General features: G+C 37.2%; 1 protein-coding gene across 1 annotated transcript; it reads left to right on the top strand.

Annotated features, from left to right (window-relative positions):
* On the top strand, window positions 19697-21350 carry LOC109213809. Its single transcript, XM_019377645.1, has one exon. The coding sequence runs from the start codon at window positions 19966-19968 to the stop codon at window positions 21172-21174; it is 1209 nt and encodes a 402-aa protein (XP_019233190.1). The 5' UTR covers window positions 19697-19965; the 3' UTR covers window positions 21175-21350.

Here is a 25549-nt window from a genome sequence, read left to right as displayed (position 1 = left end):
GGTATCTTCTTCGATTCGCAACTTCGTACTGTACCTGTTATACACATCATTCCACGTGGTTGCAGGGAACTCTAGAAGGCTTTCCTTAAGTCTTCTCGTGGCTTCAGAACTTTTAACATTTAGATTGCTCGCAAAAGCTATTGCAGCCCAATTATCTGGTACACGGGGTAAAGTCATTAGTTCACGTTGGAACCTATCAACAAAATCTCTGAGCAACTCTGTATCCCCTTGTTTGATTTTAAAGATGTCCTCCATTCTTTTTTCAACCTTTTGTGCTCCTGAGTGCGCCTTAATGAAAGAATCTACAAGCTCAGCAAAAGAGTTTATAGAGTTTTCAGGCAAAAGAGAATACCAGGTTAGTGCACCCTTGGTGAGTGTTTCACCAAATTTTTTGACCAACACGGACTCAATCTCCTGCTTGGTTAAATCATTTCCTTTGACCCCTGTAGTAAATTCTGTCACATGGTCACGTGGATCGGCGTCATATTTTGAAATGTCAGGCATTTTGAACTTTTTAGGGATTGAAAGGGGAGCAGCACTTGGTTTCCAAGGTTGTTGTGAATATTTATCCGCATCTATTCCTTTGATTATTGGGGGAACTCCAGGGATTTGCTCGATGCGCTCGTTTTGTTCTTTGAGCTGTGTCTGCAAAGTTAGTACCAAATTTTGTAAATGAGAATTATTTGTATTACCTGGATTCATTTCTCGTGGTTCAATGGGGGTTCCTTCATTTGAATTAACAAGGCCAGAACGAGGATTCTCCAGCGTATTGTTATTAGGCGAAGGTGTGGACGGTGCAGCAGGTAACCGGCTAACTAGCGCCTGAAGAGCTTGGCTAACCCGTGCATCAGTTATTCTTTGCAGAGCTTCTTTAGGTCCCTCAAAATGTTCTGATTGCTCTTGCTCATCAGCATGTGATTTAGGAGTGCCTTCACGAGATTGACGTGGTGAATTTTGAAGAGAAGGGACCACGTTAAAGTTCTGCAAATCTCCTTGATCTTGATGCATTTGATTTTCACGGTTTCCCAAGGTGTTTTCACTGTTATTATTGTCGTGTGACATGATGATAACAACAGATAGAATGTAACTTAAAAAAAATAGATTATCAAATTCCCGGTAACGGAACCAATTTGTTTAACCAAAAAATATAATTTCAGTTAAAACTAGAATTTGAGATGAAAAATCGGGTTACTGATAATCAAGAGACCAAAAAAGAATAATAGGCTTTCTGAGAATAATAATAAAGCAGCGAACAAGTTTTTATTTCAGTATGATGTCAACCATTATCTTTTCCCAATACAACTTCCTCCTTTTATAGTTGATTCTAGATAAAGGAATGAAACCTAAGCTTTAATGAGACAATTATGGACAATAAATGATATTAAATGAGCCGTTACACAATCATTCCTATTAAATACCAATTTTCTAACGTATCAGGTATTTAATACTGAATTTGGACTCCTTTTTGTCTTCAGATCCATGTTTTCAATGCCTTTTGATCCACTGGCTTTAAATGACTCGAATTGATACGAGACTCGTATCTAAACTGCTTCTCGTGCCTGTTTCACTTTCTCTTCTCGTACCTGTCATCTCCCGTACCTTTTTCTTAATTGTTATACTTTGACTATTTGTCCAGTCCACGTGTCACGCCACGTCATCTTCAATATAAATTCAACTTTTTCCCAATACACGAACATCACTCAAAAGTATATTCATTGATCACCTTATCCGCATCAAAATACTTAAAAGGTAGCTGAGTCAATTATTAGGATTATCTCAATAACATTTGTCCCATGAAAAAATCTATATCCGCAATTTATGAAATCATAATTATTTCTTAGCTCATTACATAATCTAAACTCCAAAATTCCAAGAAATTCTTGATAAATTTAATCGGCTAGCCTGCCATGTCCTAAAAGATATAAATTCATGATCCAAAGTACAACCAAAATCTAGCGTACTTCAAGCTTTGTTATTGTTCTCTAGCGAGCAGATATGTTCATAGGAAAACCAAAGAGACGCCAGTTACTTTGCATCTGTGGCTGTCAACATGCTTTAGCTAATTATTCTTCTTGTTTAACCAAAAAATAGATTTTTAGTCAAAGCTTAGAATTTAGAAGAATACGGGTTACTGATAATCGGAAGAGTATATAAAGAAAGAAATTTGAGAATAGTAAGGTATGAAAGCTAGTAAATCAGAGTATATTTCAATAGTGCCTTCTCTCCCTCAACTGATTACATATCTCCCTTTTATAGGTTCCTTTGGGAATGTCCGTTGTGTCTAAATCATAGTGAGGCTATTATGAGTAATTAATGACATTGAATGCTACGTTACATAATCATTACATTGAATGTATATATTCCTTAACGGACTTAGCATTTAATTCTCATTAAATGCCGTATCTGCATCCTTTTCTATAGCCATGTTCATTCTTTCCATTGCTCGGATGTAAATAAACTTAGACAGGTACGGGCGATGATCCTCTTGTCCTGTGCCTCTTCCTTTTTACTTACTCGTGCCTGCTTTGTAATTCTTGAATCGTAGCTAATTATAATTTATTGACCATCTCACGTGTCATGATAACACGTCACCATATATATAAATATAATTTTCCCAATACAGATAGTCCCCCCACTTTTCATTTATTCATCAGTTTGAATATTTGGGAAGTGGAATTCAATAAAGGAGAATTTTTGTCACCATTAATGCTCTGACAGAGTTGACACTTCAATTATCACTTCTATTTAATGCATTAGACACGTGTCGTCCTCTTATTGGTTCCACAATTTTGCAGCACTTTCTCAGGCTTTCTTTTCGGCTTCACTGTTCACGAAGTGTTAGTTATCATTATTTTGGTTCTTCCATCATCGTATTTTTTCCTTTTGCCGGTTACCCATTAGTATAAATATAACTTCTCTACTTGTCTTGTTCCACATAAAGCGTATCATACACTCTAATCCTTCAAAACCCTCTTATTCTTTTCCGCCTCACTTCAACCTTCTTTGTCATGGCTTCACCAAACCCTAACCCTAGGAGAACCCCCATTCTAGATAGCTTCCCCAATGCTCCGATTAGACATAGAAGAGGGGGTAGACTCTGTAGCCTAGGATCTGCTCGTGGTGGTAGTACGTCCACTCCTTCTTCTAGCTCTGGTCCCCCTTCTGGGACTAGAGGTTCATATTCTCAGAGGAGTTCTTCTAGAAACAAAGATTCCTCTGAGCCACTTCGTGAGCCTCTAGTTGAGGAAATAGTCCCTTCTGAAATTTCTTTTCATCATGATAGAGAGTCCCTTAGGACTCAAGTTGCCTCCTTAAATCGTGCTGATCCTTTCCCTACTCAAATCACAGATATTTTAACTCCCATAGTTCGTAAGGATTGTCATTGGAGTGACGATTTTCCAATCATCGTTCCTAACCCAAATCAAAGGATCACGTCTTACTTAATCGAATTCTCTTTTGTTTACACATATCCCTTCACTCTAAGGTTTAAACCGGCCATTGACCCGGTCATCTTAGACTTTTGTCGTTTTTTCGACGATGTTTAGGTCAAATTGGCCCGATTGTTTGGAGGTCTGTTGCCTGCTTAAGACACCTCACTAACATGGCAGATATCGAATTTACTTTTCCCCACCTAATTCACCTCTATTCCCCTAGGCTTTTCCGCAACGGCATATTTACCCTTGTAGCCAGAAGCAAGAGGGTTTTAGTGAGCCCCGAGGATGATAACGACAGTGGCTGGTATGCCCGGTTTGTTGCTGCCCTCACTGCTGGTTTAGTGGGTGAAAATAACGTTCCCTTCCTTGAGAAGTGGACTTTGCACGTAAGTACTAAATCCTCCTCATGCCTTTTTTCTTTCGAAGCTTACATTCCTAATATTACTTCTTTTTCTTTTCAGCAACCATGAGTGTTGTGGAGTCTGTGCCCAACTTCCGTGGTTGGGTAGAAAAATTGCTGAAGACTGCCCTAATAGAGGGTAGGTCATGGAAAACCCTTTCTAACCGTTACGGTTGGAAAGTAAAAACTCATGGTAAGGGTTTCCATTTTTACCTTGTCTGTATATAAATACTTTCGTTGTTCTAACTTTTGTCCTTCTTTTTATCAGGATTTGCTATTCGAGGAGTTACTGCAGAGGCCGTCATGGCGTCTCGTGACTCCTTAGGTATTCGTACCTCTTCAGCCCAAGATATATTCTTGTGCTATGTAAAAAGAAAGGTCGCTGAAGAAGATGATTCAGAGGAAGAAGACGAGGACTCTTTGATGTCAAGACCACGAGCCAGGAGACGTATCGTCTCTGAAGACGAGGCTGAAGTCTCCCCTCACCTATCTCTTTCCGAGCCTTTTATTACTCCAGTTATCATCCCTGATGGTGATTTTTCTCCTCACGACACTCGTGAGTCAATAGATCAAATTTTTTCTAGTGGTTTTGGTAGTGGAGCCTTAAGACCTGTTCTAGATGAACTTCCTTTGTCTTCTTTTTCATCTTTCGTACCTGTAATTTCTTCTTTACCTTCATCAACTATCGCTTTTGTCCCTTCCTCCACTATTTTTACTCCTTCCACCGCTCCCCCTTTAGCAAATCCTCCCCCCATTGTTCACCATGCGGAGGTGGGCTCTTCAAGTAGGGGTGCTGCTATGAGGAGCGTAACCATTGAGGTTCTTGCCAACAACAGCCTTTTGAGAAAATCCGGTCAAGCTGATATTTGGCTCGAGCATTTGATTGGCCCCATTGAGAAAGCTAAACTTGAAAGCCATACTAACCTGACCCTCATGAATGATGTAGTGCATGCCACTCAAAAGGTATTTTCTTTCCCTTTATTTTATAAAAACTTCTGACTTTGAAATTCTGACCTCTCCTTTTTTTTGTTTATGTAGGCCAATCTCATTGGTACTGAGCTCTCCCTTTTGGAGAAGTTGGCACATGATTTGGAGAAGGCTTCCCATGATGCAGAAGAGGCTGCCCGTGGCTCTCAGTTAGAGGCAAACAACTGGAAAGACCAGTTTGAAGGTGCCCAAATCGACATGGAGGATTTGCAGGAGAGAAAAAAATACCTTAGAGCAGCAAGTTCAAACATTAACCTTAGAGCTGGCGGTGATTAAGTTTTCCTCAAGCCAAGTTGAGAAGGAAAAAGAACGTCTTGAATCTTCCTTTTCGGAGCAGTTATCCAATACCAACGAAGAAAATAGGGCTCTAAGGGCTTTGTTGGCTCAGAAAGAAATTTATGCCGGGGAGCTTGTGCAAAACCTTTCACAGGCACAAGAGGAACTTCGAGTTTCTGTGGACAAGGTACGTTCCTTAGAGAGCTCTCATGCCACCCTTCAATCATCTTATAGTTCTGTTTTGGCTGAGAACGAAGAACTTAAAAATGAAGTCGCTGCTTGGGAGAAAGATTATGAACTCCTTGAAGAGAAAACCGATATTGAGGTAAGTTGGGCTTTCTTAAATTCTCATCGTGACACCTTAGTGGAAATGGGCCAAGAAGGTTTCAACCTGGAATCAGAATTAGCCAAGGTAAATGAGACTATTGAACGAGCTCAACAAACACAAGATTTTTCATCTCTCGAGGTTGAAGCTCCCGTGATTGAAACTTCTTTGGCTGAGATTCCCGCAGTTGAAGTCCCCGTGATCGTTGAAATTGCCACGGGTGTCGCACCTTCTTCAAGCTCAACCGTGCCTCTTGTTGCCAGCCAAGCTGAGACTTCGTCTGTTGATGCTCCAACTACTGTGATTGAAGATCAACCCTCATCTGTTGACGATGCTGTTCCAGTTGAGCCCGCTGATGGTCCTTCTTCAATTCTTTCTTCTTAGTGAAAAGATTTACATTTGCTTTAAATTCCCCTTTTGCAGGTACCTATTTGGAAAACTATGTTTAAAGTTCTTGGATTCTTGTGATAGTTTTTTCTTTTTTGTAATCAAACCCTTGGTTATCAGTTGAGGGTTGATTTTAGAAGTACAAGTCCCCAAGTCTTGTCATGGGGCATTTTATATAAACAGTTTGATGACTAAGTTTATACTTAGTCTTTAGTTTTAAATATTAAGAAGTTCTTAGTATCATTAAACTTCCGTCTGTTCTATTCTTGCCTTTTATTTTCAAGGACTTAAAGAATAGTCTGCATTTTTGTTCTTTGAAAATGCTTCTGTTAATCTCATGACTAAATAACATGAGTTTTGTAAAAGAGGGCCCTTTTATATTTCGACACTTAATGAAGAAGACGTCTCAACTTCATAATGGTGTTATCATACGATAAAAGAGATAGGAATACACATGTTTCTTTGAAATAACTGACATGTTTTTATTTCTTCACATGTATTTGAATTACATCTATAACTTTCTCGTAACTGTTTTCCTTGTAACAGATTTTTACAAAAAGTAGAACAATAGATACAGGGTTTTTCCTTATAACCCGTTTTAGTACATAGTCTTTACCCTAACCGTTTTGAGATGTATTGGATTCCCTTAGCTCCAAAACATTAGGAAGGGTTTGAGAGGTAACTCCGTTGTTCTCATGGGAAAGAACACTATGATGAAGGCCATGACTACTTCGTAACTTTCACTTCGTACTTGGCTCTTCTAGGCTTGATTTTTTCTCAATCTTCTTTGCCTTTTTTATACACGCAACTGTGTATACTATGTAGTCCCCCAAGTGTTTGAGTGTTGAAGTATGAAGCCTCGAGCACTTGATAGTCTCTTTCACCTGGTCCTTTTCCTGAAAAGGAAATACATACGGGACTCGAGGGTACGATTATAGATGAAGACTGCTTAACCCGTTTATAATTCTATCAGAATAATTGTAACCCTAGGCCAGGAATTTTAGTTTATTCCATTTTGCCTTACAGGTCGTGTCTCATCATTCAGTACGGGTTAGCGTTTTGCCTATCATCTAAAATAGTTAGTAAAATTTTAACAATTCAAAAAATAAAATTTCACATGGTGATACTAGACCGTGGGTTTTTCCTTAGAAGTAGTATCTCTTCAAATGAACAGCATTCCAATGTGAAGGAAGAACCTTCCCGTCCATTGTTTCCAATTCATATGCTCCTTTTCCTGCAATATCACGAACTTTATAGGGTCCTTCCCAGGTTGGACTTAGTTTACCCGCGTTGGCTGCCTTTGTAGATTGAAAAACCTTTTTAAGCACAAAGTCCCCAATTTTGAAGTATCTCAGGCGTGCTTTCCTGTTGTAATATCGTTCGATCACTTGTTTTTGTGCTGCCATTCTTATTAACGCAGCTTCTCTCCTGCCTTCCAATAAATCCAAATTGACCCGCATCTCTTCATCATTAGACTCTTGTGTTGCTTATGAGAATCTCGTGCTTGGTTCTCCTATTTCAACCAGGATTAGTGCCTCAGCTCCATAAACCAAAGAGAAGGGTGTTTCACCTATGCTCGTTTTTGTTGTTGTGCGATATGCCCATAAAACTCCGGGCAACACTTCAGGCCAATTGCCCTTTGACTCCTCTAATCGTTTCTTTAAATTGCTGATTATGACTTTGTTTGTTGATTCTGCTTGTCCATTACCCACTGGATGATAAGGTGTAGATGTAATCCTTTTAATTTGCCAACTCTAAAAAAACTCGGTGACTTGAGCTCCGATAAATTGAGGGCCATTGTCACATACGATTTCCTTTGGTACACCAAATCGGCAGATGATGTTTCGCCAAATGAAATCTTTAACCTCCTTTTCTCGCACCTGTTTAAATGCTCCTGCCTCCACCCATTTAGTGAAATAATTAGTAAGTACGAGCAGAAACTTTACCTGTCCCTTCGCTTAAGGTAACGGTCCTACTATATCCATCCCCCATTTTATAAATGGCCACGGTGCAATGACTGGGTGTAATAATTCTGCTGGTCTGTGCATATTGTTACCGCACCTCTGGAATTTATCACATTTAGCCACGAAACTCTCCACTTCTTCTTCCATTTTGGGCCAATAGTACCCTGCTCTAATCAAGGTCCTCACCAGTGATCTTCCTCCTGCGTGATTCCCGCAATGCCCCTCATGTATTTCCCTCATTACATACTCCATTTGAGAAGGTCCGAGGCATCTTGCTAAGGGAACATCGAACATTTTACGATAAAGATTTCCCTGTTTTAAACAGTAACGAGCAGCCTTTTTCGAAGTGCATGCGCTTTTCTCTTTTCATCAGGGACGGTACCACACTGTAAAAAAGCAACAATTTCGTTCCTCCAATACCAAGTTAAATTATTAAAATTTACCTAATTCTTATCAGGTTCGAGAACTGAATGAAATAAATGTATAACTGAGGCGTTTGCATCATTTGTCACATCAGCTGCGGATGCGAGATTGGCTAAGGCATCTGCTTCAGCATTTTCATCCCTTGGTATTTGTATGACCTTCCAAGTTTGGAATTGCTTTATCAGTTCCCGTACCTTTTCCAAGTGTCGTTGCATCCTTGTTTCCCCAGCCGTGTAAGTCCCCAGTATTTGATTAACCATGAGTTGCGAATCACTTTTGATTACTACTTGATTTATACCAAGTTCTCGTGCCAATTCTAGACCTGCAATCACAACTTCATACTCTGCTTCATTGTTAGTTATGGAGTGACATTTAATAGCTTGCCTGATAATTTCACCCGTAGGTGGTACTAAGACAATTCCTAACACTGCACCTTTTACGTTAGATGAGCCATCAGTGAATAAGGTCCATGTTCTTGGATTAGCCCCATTAAGTAGCTGTACTTCTTTTTCTTCTTCTAATTGCATCCCTTGGCTAAAGTCGGCTACAGAATCGGCTAATACTTGGGATTTTATTGCTGTTCTAGGTAGGTATGTGATTTCATATTCACTTAGTTCTATGGCCCATTTAGCTAACCTTCCTGATAATTCATGCTTATGCAATATATTGCGTAAGGAATATGCAGTCACTACAACAATGGGATGACATTGAAAATATGCTCTTAACTTTCTAGATGCCATGATTAAAGCAAGTGCTAATTTTTCCAATTGTGGATACCGTGTCTCCGCATCTAACAAAGATTTACTAACATAATAGAAAGGGGATTGTTTACCTTGTTCTTCTCGAACCAAAACAGCACTTACCGCAACTTCTAAAACAGTAAGGTAGATGAAAAGTCTCTCCCCAGCCTTTGGTTTTGCTAGCAAAGGTGGATTTGATAAGTATGTTTTTAAATTCCTAAGTGCTTGTTGACACTCCTCATTCCACTCAAAATGATCCTGCTTTTTAAGGGCTGGGAAAAATTTAAAATATTTTTCCGATGATTTAGAAATGAATCTTCCCAAAGCAGCGATTCTCCCTGTCAGTCTTTGAACTTCTTTCTTGTTTGAAAGTACATCAGAGATTTCTTCAATGGCCTTAATCTGTGCAGGATTCACTTTAATACCACGGTTAGAAACAAGAAAACCTAAAAACTTACCTGATGCCACACCAAATGCACATTTTTCTGGGTTCAATTTCATATTATATTTCCGTAAAATTTTAAACGTTTCAGACAAATGCGATATATGATCTTCTGAATGCTGAGTCTTAACTAGCATATCATCTATATATACCTCCATGGTCTTACCTAAATGTTCTTAAAACATTTGGGAAACTAACCTCTGATACGTCGCACCTGCATTCTTAAGACCAAAGGGCATTACCTTATAACAGTAAGTTCCCCTGTCTGTTATGAAAGAAGTTTTTTTCCTCATCTCCTGGGTCCATTTTGATTTGATTATAGCCTGAATATGCATCTAAGAAACTTAATAGCTCATGCCCTGCAGTAGCATCAATTAGTTGATCTATGTGCGGTAAAGGAAAAGAATCTTTTGGACAGGCTTTATTAAGGTCTGTGTAATCCACACAGACTCGCCACTTACCGTTCTTCTTAGGAACCACAACAGTGTTAGCTAACCAGTTAGGATATTTTACCTCACGGATTGAACCAATTTTTAGTAATTTTTGAACTGATTCTTGAAAGTTCCTTGCTTTCTTTTCTTTTGCTTGACTGGAGGGTATGATGGATCTTCATTTAATTTATGAGTCATGACCTCCGGTGGTATCCATGTCATGTCAGAGTGGGACCAAGCAAAACAATCTGCGTTAGCTTTTAAAAATTCAATCAACTTACGCTTTACCTCCAGGCTAAGATTGGCTCCTATATACACTTTTCTCTCGGGCCAGTGTATAAATAAAACCACAGCCTCTAACTCTTCTATCGTTGTTTTGATGTTCTCATTTTCCTCTGGTTCTTGAATGGTATCAGGTCTTGAATCCACATCTGTTTGCTCTTGTTCAGTTGAGGTTGACGCCATGTTACCCTCACCTGAATTCTGTAATTGCTATTTGTCTTCACCCTTAATAGTTGAATCTGCAACGGAATTGATGCTTCTAGATGTTTGTTGATCGCCTCTAATTTGACATATTCCCCCTGGTGATGGAAATTTAATAACTTGATGTAAGGTTGATGGAACAGCATCCATGTTATGGATCCATGGCCTCCCAAGAATCATGTTGTAAGCCATTTCCATATCTACGACCTGAAATTTGGTATCTTTGACAACGCCTTCTACAAATGTAGTAAGTACTGCTTCTCCTTTCGTCACAACACTAGAATTGTCAAATTCCAACAAAGTATGCGCTTTTGGAACCAATTTATCTTCTGCTTGCATCTCGCGCAATACTCGTATCAAAATAATATTTACAGAACTACCTGGATCAATCAAAACTCGTTTCACGTTAGTGCCATGTACAAGTAAAGATATTACCAGTGCGTCGTTATGTGGAGTTTAAGAGACCCTCGACATCTGCATCATTGAATGTAATATTCTCTTCTTCCAGTACATGTCGCAACCGCTTCCCATGAGTGATTGTTATCTTGGAAGTCTTATTAGCTGCAGTATATGAGACGCCATTGATATCTTCGCCCCCACTTATAACATTGACGGTTCTTTTGGGCGAGGGTGGTTTCGGAGGCTCCTGCCTGTTCTTCATGTATGCTTGTTTACCTTTTTCACTGAATAGCTCAGTGAGATACCCTTGTTTTAACAAATGGTCAACTTCACCCTGCAGAAATCTGCAATCTGCTGTTTTATGCCCGTGGTCGTTGTGAAATTCACACCAATGATCAGGGTTTTGTCTGTTTGGATTTGATCTCATCTCCTTTGGCCATCGTACCTTATCTCTCATGCTTCTTAAAACAGCTACGAGTTCAGAGGTGCTTACGTTGAAATTGTAACCACCGAACCTTGCCTTTAGACTTCCATCATCATCTCGTGACCCTCGTGTGTTCCGATCGTTTCCGAACCTTGACGAGGATCCTGATTCCCTATTTCTACGGTTGTGATCGTACCTTTGATTATCTTGCCTTGACTGTGAGTCCTTTCCCGCAGGTCCCATGTAAGGCTCGTATCTGTTTTTACCAGATCTTTTTTCATTTTCTACGCGCCTTGAGCTTACTTTTTCTTCTGTTTTATGTCGTAAAATGATATCTTCTTCAATTCTCATCTTTGTACTGTATCTGTTGTAGACATCATTCCACGTTGTTGCTGGGAATTCTCGAAGGCTTTCCTTGAGTCGCCTCGTGGCTTCTGAACTTTTCTCATTCAAATTGCTGGTGAAGGCTATGGCCGCCCAATTGTCAGGTACTCGTGGCAACGTCATTCTTTCCCGTTGAAATCTATCCACGAATTCTCTAAGCAACTCCGAATCTCCTTGCTTGATTTTGAAGATGTCTTCCATTCGCTTTTCAACTTTTTGAGCCCCCGAGTGTGCTTTGATAAATAATTCTGCAAGCTCAGAATTTTCAGGCAAAAGAGAATACCATGTTAATTCCCCTTTAGTGAGTGTTTCACCGAATTTTTCGACCAAGATTGATTCAATCTCCTGCTTAGTCAAATCATTGCCCTTGACACCTGTTGTAAATGCAGTAACGTGGTCTCGTGGGTCTGTTGTTCCATCGTACTTCGGAATATCAGGCATCTTGAACTTCTTTGGAATTGGGAGAGGGGCGGCGCTTGGCTTCCATGGCTGTTGAGAATATTTATCTATATCTACTCCTTTGATCACGGGCGGTACTCCGGGTATTTGTTCTATGCGGTCATTTTGCTCCTTAAGCTGTTTCTGCAATGTTAGTACTAGATTTTGTAAATCAGAATTAACTGGATTACCTAGGTCTACCTCCTGTGTTTCACTGGGAGTTCCACCACTACCTGAATTAACCAGTCCAGAGCGAGGATTCTCCAAAGTATTGTTGTTTGGAGTAGGTGTGGGTGGAGCAACAGGTAACTGATTAACAAAAGATTGCAGAGCTTTGTTGACCTGAGTAGCGATAATTTTTTGTAAAGCATCATCCACAGCTTCAACATTCTCAAATTGAACGTGTTCTTCAGTGTGAGACCCTTCAGGAGTTCCTTCACGAGATCGTCGAGGTGAACCTTGTGGAGAAGGAACTAAAGCACTATTGTTTTGTAGATCTCCTTGAAGTTGTTGGTTTTCTTGGTTTCCCTGGGTGTTGTCATTGTTGTTCAACATAGTTGATACAACACAGAAAATCAAGTTGAGATATAGTTGATTATCAGATTCCCGGTAACGGAACCAATTTGTTTAACCAAAAAATAGATTTTTAGTCAAAGCTTAGAATTTAGAAGAATACGGGTTACTGATAATCGGAAGAGTATATAAAGAAAGAAATTTGAAAATAGTAAGGTATGAAAGCTAGTAAATCAGAGTATATTTCAATAGTGCCTTCTCTCACTCAACTGATTACATATCTCCCTTTTATAGGTTCCTTTGGGAATGTCCGTTATGTCTAAATCACAATGAGGCTATTATGAGTAATTAATGACATTGAATGCTACGTTACATAATCATTATATTGAATGTATATATTCCTTAACGGACTCAGCATTTAATACTCATTAAATGCCGTATCTGCATCCTTTTCTAGCCAGGTTCATTCTTTCCATTGATCGGATGTAAATAAACTTAGACAGGTACGGGCGCTGATCCGCTTGTCCCGTGCCTCTTCCTTTTTTCTTACTCGTGCCTGCTTTGTAATTCTTGAATCGTAGCTAATTATAATTTATTGACCATCTCACGTGTCATGATAACACGTCACCATATATATATAAATACAATTTTGCCCAATACACTTCTAAAGATATTTTCTTCTTTTCAGGTAAAAGCTTGAGCTACTGCCAGTCCGAGAACATATCTGCATTCAGTGTGTGAGATTCACTATTGCTATGTAAATATTGCCCATGTTATTAATCAATTTGATCGCTTAGTTTATTGAGATGTAAGTTTCAGTGGTTTATTATTTTTCTCCGCTCTACCTTTGATTTGTTGGTTTGGTGGGATTTTGTTATGTTGGTTTGACTTGTGTATTAATTTGCAATCTTCCATCCACATCTTCTTTTTTGGGATATTAAATCTGAATAGTTAGGATTTTGTAAAAGTATTCCATTACATTGCAAGTATCACAAACAGGTTACTAATGATATGTAGAAACAATTAATTTATGCTGAAGTTGAGAGGGGCAGAGGAATTTTTTGTTCTCGCTTTCTGATTTTCCTTGTGCTCGATTTGATATTAATAGTGTGAAGATAGTTCATTATGTTACTAGCCGAGGTTTTCCTATGTGGGTCAAGTGGATTTTCAATTAGTTCCCCATATATAATAACATCGTAAGCAATCTTTACTGTGGTACAATATTTTTGTCATTGTTTTACTGTAGTTGTTATTTTATAGTTTGAGTTTCTCTTTAGTTGCCTTCTTTCTATTTTCTTGGACTCCTTTAATTTGTTTTCTTTGGATGATTTTTATTTTAGTTTTGTAAAGATACTCTTATTGCTACATTGATGATTTCATTTCTATCATGTAGTTGCTGAGGGCATGTGATTATCCAGTTGGCGCATCACTTTTGTTGTTCATATGAATCACATGAAGCTTTCGTTGAGAATAATTTGTTGGATTTATTGGCATTCTTCAGAACTAATCACGTTAATTTATAAAAATGCAGGAAAACAAACTTATACAATCGAACTCATTTGGATTTGTGGCTTGTATAATTCCATTTTGACTGCCCCAGAAGAAGGGTAAAATATCTAGAGATATATTTGTTAGTACTATAGACAGTCCTCCTTGTAACTAATGTGTATTGTAGATTTTTTTATATCGACAAGATCAAAATTTCGGTTATGCTGAAAGGTATATTTTTGTTTTGTGTATCACTAGATTGTCTTTCTTATTAATTGTGTACAGTGTATTCTTCTATTCCTATTATGAACTTGAATTATTGTTGCTGCAGTAATAATATTAAATCATTCTTTTAGCTCATCGGTGTTTTCTTTTGGTGAACAAAGTAATTTTCCGCTGTGTCTATGGAGATGCATATCACCTGTTTTGCATCTCAATTGTCAACTGCGCTTGGTCTTTCATACACACTATAGTTCCAAATTGTCTAGAGTAGTTTACGAAATATTTGAGAATCACCATTTTAATCATACAAATAGTTATAGTGGGATGGCAATTCGGATCTTTTACAGAAATATAATTTCAACTGTCCTAGGAAACTTAATAGGAGGAAAAAAAAGTATCACAATAATTGGGCCCGGGCTCAGCCCGGGCAACTCCTAGCTAGTTTCCAATTTTTACATTCCTATGCCACATAGGAAATCTTATTACCCTCAATGTTTAAGGTTTGATTTAATTACACTTAGTATACCAAATTACCAATCCTATACCATACTTAATTAAGGGTCTAATTAATGGGCAGTTTTTACTCCTTAATTAAAGGTGTCCATATATCCCACGTTTCTCTATCCCCCTAATTCCTAAGACCTGCGTCGTTTTTCCCCTCCCCTTTCTTCCTCTTCTCCATTCCTTCTTCTTCTCAAAAAATACAGAGATGGAAATTGCAATTTTGTTACGTATGAAATAGTAGGGCCCACGTTTTCCTATTTCTTTTCGGATTCAAAATCATATTCTTATGCTTTTACGACATAGAGCTACTGCCTTTCTGGTATGTAAGCAAAAGCAATCTAGGGCTCTCAATTTTTCTGTTGGAGAAGAGAAGCATAAGTCCAGCCTCAGGCGTGTCAAATGTTGATGTCCATCTCGAAATTCTATACAATATTTACATTCAAATCACCCCTGAAACCAATCAATCCCCTACCCCTCTTCTGACTTTGATTCAAAGATTCAACTTTTAAAGACTATGCTTCACCCTGAAACCTTAAATTGATTTGTATATTTTTTTTTGTAGAAATTTTGTAGGTGAAGAGAAAATTTTGTAGTCAACATTTCTTTTCAACATAAATTGTAGTATAAATATAGTAATTTTGTAGATACTCTTAAAAACAATACAGCTTTATACAATACTTAAACTGATTTGTAGTTTATTTGTAGTTTTTATGAAGAAATTTTGTAGATGAAGAGAAAATTTTGTAGTCAACATTTTTTTTCCAACATAGATTGTAGTTTAATTGTAGTATAAATGTAGTAATTTTGTAGATACCCTTAAAACAGTACAGCTTTATACAATACTAAAATTGATTTGTAGTTTATTTGTAGTTTTTTTGAAGAAATTTTGTAGATGAAGAGAAAACTTTGTAGTCAACATTTTTTTTTTCAACATAGATCGTAGTTTAATTGTAGTATAAATGTAGTAATTTTACAGATACCCTTAAAAACAATACTGATTTATACATACTTAAACTGATTTGTAGTTTATTTGTAGATAAATGTAGGAATTTTGTAGATATTAACATAAAATCAGACTTTCATAGAATTTGTAACATAACAATTTTAATCAGCTCCCCCTAATTCCTAAAACCAGCGTCGTTTTCCCCCTCCCCTTTCTTCCTCTTCTCCATTCCTTCTTCTTCTCAAAAAATACAGAGATGAGACCCATTTTTTATAATCAGATTTTTCCCATTCAATTGTAGCTTGATTGGGATTTTGGACATGATTGAGTGTTGTTGCTGAGGTATTATTCTATATTTTATTATTTTTTTGATTTGTGGATTGAGAAAAAAAAGATGAAGAACAGAGTATCGGCAGTATTGACTTCTATAATTTGACTTGATTTTGTTGAATAACTGGTCACCTTTTTTTATGTCTGGATTGAGGAAGAAACTCGACGAACTGATTTCTACAATTTAATTTCAGTTTGTTGAAGCTTTTCGTTTTTTTTTTGAATTACGAAAAAAATTCGGGAGAGATCAGATAAAGGATTTGCGTTCAAATTTGAACTGAAGGTTGCTTAATCAATTAGGATATTCTTTTCCTGATTTTTAGCGCGCTATATTAGAAAGATTCAGCTACTATTAATTACTAATTAATGAATGGTATAAAAATTGTAGAAAAACAGTGCACAGGTCAGGTAAATTACAAAATATGCACATATTTGGTAATAAAGTTTCATATATGGTATAGGAAAGAAAAAATCCCTCCAATCTATTCCTATACTATAAATGGGGATAACCAGGCAGCTTATGGTCAACATGTTTGCCTGGCCCAAAATTATTTCATGGCTGCATTTGCAGCCCAACACGTGTAGCCCAAATTTAATAGCTATCAATTCACCTTTGATTTCTCTTACTATATCCGATACTTTCCAAGTTTTATCCGCAAAGCACTCTTCTTCAAACGCCTCTTTGCTTCGTATTTGTGCTCTCTTGCTCCTCCCCTCCGATCTATTGCTATTTTCTACTGGGTAATCTTCTTCTCATCTTGTGTATTTTGTATTGATTTTGTTTCAATCCTTGATAATATGGTAGGTACTTGTGTTTTCCCCTGAATAGCGAATAAATTTTGTTCTCAAGGTGTTTGACAAAATTCTTCAATCAGGATTTCTACTAGATTTGTTATACATGTTCCTGTCTGTTGTTTTCCTTGGTTTTATTCTTTGGTTGTATTTTGGGTTAGGGCTTTCATGTACTTCTTTAGCGCCTGAGATATACCAAGGGGCAATGGCTGAAGTTTATGCTAAATTGATCAAGAAAAGGGTTATTTCTTTGTTTTGGTTCAGAAAAGAACAAATTTATTTCCGTATCTTTAATAACTCCGTTTGGTTTTCATTTCTGAAAATGTCTTGTACTGCATAGAGCAAATGGGTCCCATGCAACTGCTTTGTACTTTCATTTTCTTGAGTAGGAGAACTTCTTTTTAAAAGAAAGTGAACACTGTTTAGGATAACTAAAGAGTACAGAGTAGTAATTTGAGATGGGGCGTATTAAAAGGTTTGTAATATTTATTTTCTTCAATTTATGTGCTCTGCTAAGTTATGTTGCAAAAGTAGGACAGAAAATTGAAATACCTGAGTGGTCTAGACAAGAAGAAGAGCACAAAGGAAATTCAAGCTTTGCTTATAATAAGCCTTCATAACAGTAATAGCCCCAACAGAATAAGCATCACCACCTCCAATGGAAACACCACAATTGGCCATAACTGTAATAATAACATGCTCTTTGATATTAAATGGCCCTGGATTTAAACTAACACCCATCTCCCAAGCAAAGTGTAATTCTTTTTAGGAAGTGTAGCTGCCATGAATTTTCCAATTGGGAGCACAGCTATTTGCATGAGAATAGCTGAAATAGTTAAAGGTTGAGTTCTGTAAATAAAGAAAGTGTTGAGAAAAATCAAGAGAGTGCATGAAGTCAGTCCAAGAAACCATGCTCTGAATGTCATTACAGGTAAAGTGGGGTCGTCTATTTTTGGAACTACCAACGCCACCTCCTCCACCAGACATCTTTCGTGATCAGCTGGTGGCGGTGGTGGAGTTCTTGGTAGACGACATTGAGCTGTTTTTCAAGAAGCCAAGCTAATACTTTGACAAACTTCTGTACTTTGATGTCGTTATGTATATATAAGCTGTAGGAAGACAAAAGTGAGTTAGTATTACTAAATTACCCTTTATTTATAAAGAAAGTACTATTATGTCCCCTCATTTTATAGGATTAACATTTAAGTTCTTGATTCAGCTTCTCTTGACAAGTATATTTCCAAGATATCAGGAATAAGTCAAAAATAATTTTGATTAAGTTAATATTGTAATTAACAATAACAAAAAAAAGTTAAATATTATATAATTGGTGACAACAATCTTATTACCAGTAAAATTGAGACCGAAGATTCACCCATATTTTTGAAAATTTGTGAAGAATCTGCTTGCAACGGGATACCGAATAATTACCTCGGTGTAAGTTATAATCCTTACTACTGATACTCTGATCTATTCGTGAATGCGTTCTTATAGTTCTTCTTTCGTCTTTTTACTTTATTTATCAAGACAGTCAAATCTTGTTATGCCGCTTCCCCTCTTTTTCTCCAGTGCCCAACTCGCTTTCAGTCTCCCCTTTTGTCATGGGTGAGGTAACATGATGGTAGGAATTGGAGAAGGAAATGGGAAAGAAATTGATCTTTCATTCTTGTAACCTAGGTTCAGTTACTTCAAGCAACATTTGAAGGAGCACTATTATATATTTGGTTCCACACGCATTGCAATCGTGGTTTATATGCTTTAGGATCGTTTTAGCACTACTAAAGTTGGTAAAATGTTTTGTGTGGGTTTTAATTCAAGTATCTCAGTTCATATCTATTTGAATCTACTGTCATACTTTATTTAGTTAAAAAGATCAATAAGTGGCAAAGTACAAGTTTTATCTTACTGATAAATTCAAAAATTAAGAATTCTTACCATCTGATACTGTCATGATCATAGTTTTTATAAAGGTCCACAATTGAATACAAGTAACTGCCCTCTAATTGCATTATGTGCTAAATACATGCAGGATAAAGTACTTGAAATGTCATTATTCAAAATTTGTATATTTAATTCGGCCAAGTGATTCCATCTTACTACTCAGAGATCTATTTTGTTTTGAGTTATTATTACATAGGTCTAATAAGTGTATCTTTTTCCCCTGTTCTTTCAGAGTCCTGAAATCTTCAAAAACGGTTCTTTTCAGCAATTCATATATTGGTCTGTTTCTTTTTCTATTATAGTTTTCTGTTGATTGTGTTTTGGGATTTCTGTATATAGTTTAGATACGCCAGTTTTATCATAACAGTGAACGATATTAATTACGCTCAAAATTACATAGAAAAAGATCCTTTCTTTTTGGTATTATATTAGGCTTATTGAATTGACGTTGTGGGTCCACAACATTACTCATTGTTCTATCTCACCATTTGTTCCAGTTACTAATAAGTTTCATGTTTCCCTACTTAAAACATAGTAACGCTAATGCTCCTTTATTTCTGTTTCGCTCTTAGATAAGAATGTGCACAATTCAACAAAAGCCTATCAACTCTAACACGCGCAAGGAAATGAAGAAAATCAAAGTTGTCCAGTAGCTGGCTTGACACATAGAGAGAAATTTCAAGCAGTTCTATGATGTATATGAACAAAGATTTTGTTGGTGAATGGTCATCTCTTATGCATAGTTAAAGTTATATGATGTATAGGAACAAAAATTTTGTTGGTGATCTCTTGTGCATAGTTAAAGTCTAGGTTCGATGACAATGACATTAAACACTATGCTTTTGCAGTAAACGTTAAATCACGTCTTCTCAAATACCTGATTCAGAAGAAAGATAAAACAACTACAATATATTTCATTGTAGCTACAATTTAAAAACTTAACAAGTTCTTTGCAATTTGAATTATGTGTTAAGCTAACAAATACCTCCTAATAGATTTTAATATTGTCACATTTTAGTTCAAGACTCCGCATGTAATTGTTGCTTCTGCTATTCCTTTTGTGAATTTCGACGAAAATAAAAGTAATCATGAATTTGCTAACGTGAAGCTTTATCTAGCCATTGGGCCCGGGCTTGCTGGCCTAAAAAGGTGAATTAGCAAAGTTTATGATTATCCAAGAAGAACATAGCAGCAAAGTTACGATGAGGCTTCAGGTCAGAGAAGCTCACTAAGCGCTCTAATGAGCTGATCAGTTTTCTTCTATCCAAATCTCAGCTACCAATACCAAAACCAAAATGGAGGCAGCGCCCATTTTGGTCTGCTCAAAGGTACCCTCTTTCTGTTGTACATCATCAAAACATAACCCCTTTTCTTACAGACCTTTCCACAAACAGGTGGTGCGCAAGTTCTGTGTAAACAACTTAAACCCCCGGAGAAATCTTGAAATACCCAAATCCCACTTGCGTAGTTCTTTATCAATTGCCTTCAGCAATTTCAGTTCTTCTCCATCCCAGAATTTCTCCTGTTGGTCGCCATATAATGGTAGATTTGGGTCATTACTGCCAGTCCAATGTTCACATTCAAATACAATAGAAACAAAAACGGGGTTATCTTTGGAGTCACTGAAGATGGGTTTTTCTCAATTGACCCCATTTGGCTTGTTTAAGTGGGCTTTGGTGTTTTCAGTTACTATTGCTGCTACAAAGTGGGTTGTGAATGTACTGTTGAATCCATTCTTTTGGATGTATTTTAGTATGACGTGGTTATTCTGGCCTTGGTTAGCTGCCATAAGCCTAGCAAGTTACAGTTTTTATTGCTTAAACAAGCATTTAAATGGGGACGCAAGTGAATTAGAGCAATTTGCTATTGTTACTTCAGCTTTCACTTGGCTTACACTAGTCCCACCTGCACATTTCAATGGTTTTCTTGAAGGGTGGCCTGTTGTGTTCTTTTTCGTGTACCATTATTTCTTTTTCTTGAATGTGAGTGTTCGAAAACGGCTGTATGGTGATTATAACCCGAGAGAGCATGACCCCAAATGGGATATTAGCCTTACCAATTGGAAGAAGTCGGTGTTTTGTGTTGGAGTTATGGTTGGTCATTGGCTTGCGGCGTTTGAAGGGCCGGAATTGCATCTTATCCCTGGTGGGTGGAGCAATTTGGGTATTTGGGTTTTGATCTTGATGACTTTGTTTATGCAGTATCATTCGACATTGTATTTAGCCAAGTATTCGGAGAAGGTGGTTGTGCCTACAGCTGTCGTACAGTTTGGCCCATATCGGTTTGTTCGCCATCCTATTTACGCTTCGACCATGCTCTTGTTTGTTGCTTACTGTGTTGCACTTAGGGCGCCTTTGAGCGCTCTCTTCATTGCAGTCGTTTGCTCGCTGTACTATGGGAATAAAGCTAAGTTAGAGGAAAGTTTGATGGTAGAGAACTTTGGTGAGAGATATATGGAGTATGCAAGTAAAGTTAGACACAAGCTTATTCCTTATGTTTATTAATGCAAATTGTTGTGAGTTGCATAATGTTTTTTAGTGTAATGTGGAAAAAGAGAATGAGAATATGAATACCTTAATTGGCTTTTGTTCTATTGTTTCAAATGTAGTTCCCCTGTTGTTATTTTTCTTTTGTCGGGATTTCCTATTTATTAAACTTGTTCTTTACTTACTCAAGGCCACTTGCGTCTTCATGGTGCAGCTTTTCTGTTATTGTTCCTTTTCATTGTTGAGCAATTCTTGAATAGCTTGACAGAGATAATCTTTCCTGTTTTAGGCATCTGGAATTCCTTGTTTCCATTCTAAATAAACTGCAAAAAGAAGAGTCTACAAATGCCTAAAGAGCTGACATGGTAACTTAGATCCTCTCTTAGGGGATATTTCTGTCTTGTTGAAAAAAGTCTTCTTCTGCATGCAGGATCCAGCAAAATTAAGTTTTAGATTTCCATCATAACCTCTCGACTTTACCATTTATTGTTCCTGGGAATAGGTTTATAAGGTACATGTCTTTATTGTTTGTTGTTGTAAGGTCTGCGTATGCGCTATCCTTCCCAGACCCCACTTTGTGGAGTTATACTGGATTTGTTGTTGTTGTCTTTACTGGTTTTTATATATGTTTTCACCTGAAAAAAATTTCAAATTTCCTAACCTGTGAATGCATTAGTGATGCTGTTATATCCTTTTGACATAAATGTTGGAATTACATGGAAACAGGGTCTGTTGCTTTGGTAGCTAGACTCTTACATTTGGTCATCTCCGTGCAAGATGTTGATGTTAGAAGGATTTCTGTTTGATTTTGCTGGGTACTTTCCCTGCATATTCTGGCCGATATTATCTGTTTAACTTATGGTCTGTTATTAGGATTCTACCACCTATTGGAGTGATATATTTTTTAAACCTCATTTCTTGCCATGGTTGCGTTACTTTTTGATCCTTAGCCTGATAAGACTTTTGTTGGTCAATAATTACTTACACCAATATTATTTTTTTTATATAGAAGAGCCAAGTTGGTCGACCAAAGGTAAAATTGGACATTTAGCTTAGTTATGAAGGTTTAAAATGGTGATTTCACATGGCTTTTCAAGGGGAAACGTGCGTGCTACAGCTGATTCTTAACCTCTTGTTCCAATTTTCTTTCATTTCGTTGTCTTCTCCACATTTTCTTCAGCTCAATCCTTCTTTCTAGCTTTCTTCCTTCGTTGTCTTCTCCACTTTGTCTTATGAGTTAGTATTATTGCTCTGGATATTTTCCCTATTGTTTTGTATATTTCATGTTCTTCGTTTTCTCCTCGTTTCTTCTCCGTTACCTGGTTTACAATTTCTTTGTTGTTGTTGTTGTTGTTGTTGTTGTGTTGTTTTTTTCTTGCCTCTGTTGCTTCTGATAGTTTTCTGTAGTTGTTCGCTTCTGTTTTTTCCTTGCATCTCCTTTATTTAAATAGAAAAGGAGGTTCAAGTATTTAGGTTGTGGTGGGCATATTGTTGAATTTCTCACTTGAATCATGAGTTTGTTCCTCCCCCCCCCCTGTGTTTGATAAATTTCTTGAAAGAAACATAAATAAAGGGGAATGAAGGTACTGTCCAAATATGTGCTCCACGCTATTGAAGTTCCCCAATTGAATTCAAGATAAGTTATTACAAATACAAGAGCGGGCGGCGCATTGTATGAACCGGCGTGTGGATGGGAGTGAAAGTTCATAACATTACTTGAGATGGGAAAAAGTGGTTGATGCTAAAAAAGACGGGGTTTCATCAATCTTTCACTTTTTCGATCGACCTCACCGACAGATGATCGAAGGCCTTAACTAGTAAAATATAAAAAAAGATCTTTAAGCCAATTAAATAAACTAGTCAATTTCTGGTCACTAAAAAGTGAACTTCCTTCCTTCGACAGTAGGAAACTCATGAAATAGTTTGACACTAGCAATTTTTGGTTGATCTTTGAACTTTTATTTTTATATTATTTACTATTTCACGTCCTACAAAGGAAAATGACATTTTAATTTTAACTTTCTCATTCGTTGTTTCCAACTCTGTTAGCCACCCTGCGTTCAACTTAAATTTGTTAGGGGCCGTTTGGTAGGAGGTATAAGAATAGTGTTGAATATAGTGTATTAGTAATGCTGGTATTAGTTATGCTGACATTACTTTTTATTCACTGTTTAATTTGATGTATTAAAGTATTGCATAATTTTTAAAAATTAGGTGTTTACAAAAGCACCCTCCACAATTTTTAGCTTTAGCTATAAAAATTAACTACATAGATAACAGAATAAGAAATTCTTTCAACAATGAGAGCATTGCTTACACATAGGATAATACCAAGTACGGAGAAGGGCCAAATATATCCCTGTACTATGAGAAAATATTTAAATATACCCCTCGTTATACTTTCAGTCGAAATATACCCCTAACGTTATACTATTAGCTTAAATATACCCTTCAACCATTAAGGTTGTCCAATGTGGACATCAAATCCTACATGACTCTGATATTTGATGAGGTGGATGCCACGTGGCATGCCACCTCAGCGTCCACTAACCCATTTTACCCTTCCTCTCTATTTGTTCTTCCACCACTAAAATTTTCTCCCCTTCCCCTCCCCTACCCCTACACCACCATTATCACCATTACCGCTACCATGACCATCTCTAATCTAGAAAAGACGACTTCGCAGAACTGAGGCAAAGGAAAATTTAGTGCTACCTAAGATACCCACTACGAACAAGCTTTAACTCGTACCCCTCAATCATAATTGTTAGATATTTAACAAGCTCATCGTGTGCGTTAATCAAAACTAGGGTCTACCATTAATCCCTAAAAAAAAATCACTATCTGAATCACCTCATTAAGCTTTTAAATTTATTTGGCTACATTCACTACTAGAATTCCGGAAAAAAGCAACCAGCAAAAGCGACCAACGTTGGTCGCTTATTGGCCAAAAAGCGACCAAAAAGCGATCAACCCCGCCTGGTCGATATTAAGCTGGTCCCTTTACCTTAGGGACCAAAGTTGGTCGCTAAATAGCGACCATCGTTGGTCTCCCAGGTAAAAGGACCAAATTTTCCGGCAAAGCATATAGCGACCAACTTTGGTCGCTCAAATATTTTAATATTATATATTTGGCGACCAAAGTTGGTCTCCAGATGTAAATAACGTTTTATTTTTATTTATTTTTAATCATATTAAGCGACCAACTTTGGTCGCTATATTAATAAATGTTATAATTTTTATTTATTGGGCGACCAATATTGGTCGCCAATGGCAAGAATTAATTTTTTTTAACTATAAGTGACCAACCTTGGTCGCCAAATTACCAGAAAATTATTTATTTTAAGTGAATAGCAACCAACTAGACACCAAAGTTGGTCGCTTTTTTGGTATATTTTTGGCAGAAACTGCCTGTTTTGGCTGCTACACCACATGCCAGCTTATACCAAATATCCTAAACAAGCATTTTATGCCAGCAACAACAACAACAACACTAAAACGCAACAAAATATAAAGATCAATAGAACTAAAACATTAAGCTAACAAAACTAAGTTAACGTTTATTACAAGCTCATTCGAAAACTAGTTCTATTGTCTAGTTCAAAGTATATAAAGTACTCAAGGAGTGTTCTTTTAGCATCCTCGTTCGAAAGTTGGATTGCCTCGGCCGACTCGTTAGGTGGCTGACTTCGTATGAATTCCCCCACATCAGCTCTGAAGCGAACCTATAAGAAAAATTATATTGAATTGATATTTCAAAATTTATATAAAAGTAAATCAAAATACTTAATGATAAGTAAAAAACTTACATGTATAGTCGAGGCTCGACCCTCGACCCACCTTTCTGAATCAGTCTCTTTCTTCTTCTTTACAATACGAGTTTCATTGAATAGCTCATCTTGCTTCATTGGCATCATAAAGCTATCCGTTGGCTTTGGTGATTATCCTCATGGTACTATTACTCGGGATGAACTTGGATACAGAGAATAACTTGGATACAGTAGCTGACAGGGTGTGTCTTTTGATCAATTGTTGTTCTCGTTAGCGACAATGATGTTGAGACTGCAATGACATGTGTTTCAACTAGAGATGGTATAGGCAGGAATTTTAACATTTCCTAAGTAGATAAAAGAAAGATTATAGAGGAATTCTCTACTTCATTTTCCAAGAAGAAAAGAAGTTTAATTGAGAGTGACAAGGGTGATGGTGATGGAATGTTTACCGTTGGTCATGGCAGTTCCCATAAAACGGGGATCATAAGACTCTATGATGACAGAGATTATAGGAAGTTTTGTTCTCAACTTTCTTCCAAGTCTGATCCGTACAAGCTTAATGGGATATTGGTGATATATTCTTCTGAATCCGAAGAATATATCACCAATATCCCACTAAG

Source organism: Nicotiana attenuata, chromosome 2 (assembly GCF_001879085.1).
Source record: "Nicotiana attenuata strain UT chromosome 2, NIATTr2, whole genome shotgun sequence".
Lineage (NCBI taxonomy): Eukaryota > Viridiplantae > Streptophyta > Magnoliopsida > Solanales > Solanaceae > Nicotiana > Nicotiana attenuata.
The sequence above is the reverse complement of the archived record's forward strand: the minus strand, read 5'-3'. Positions and strand labels throughout refer to the sequence as shown.

What these genes read in the sequence shown, in the direction of transcription:
- LOC109213809 (XM_019377645.1), top strand. Translation starts at nt 19,966, where the DNA reads ATGGAGGCAGCGCCCATTTTGGTCTGCTCAAAGGTACCCTCTTTCTGT.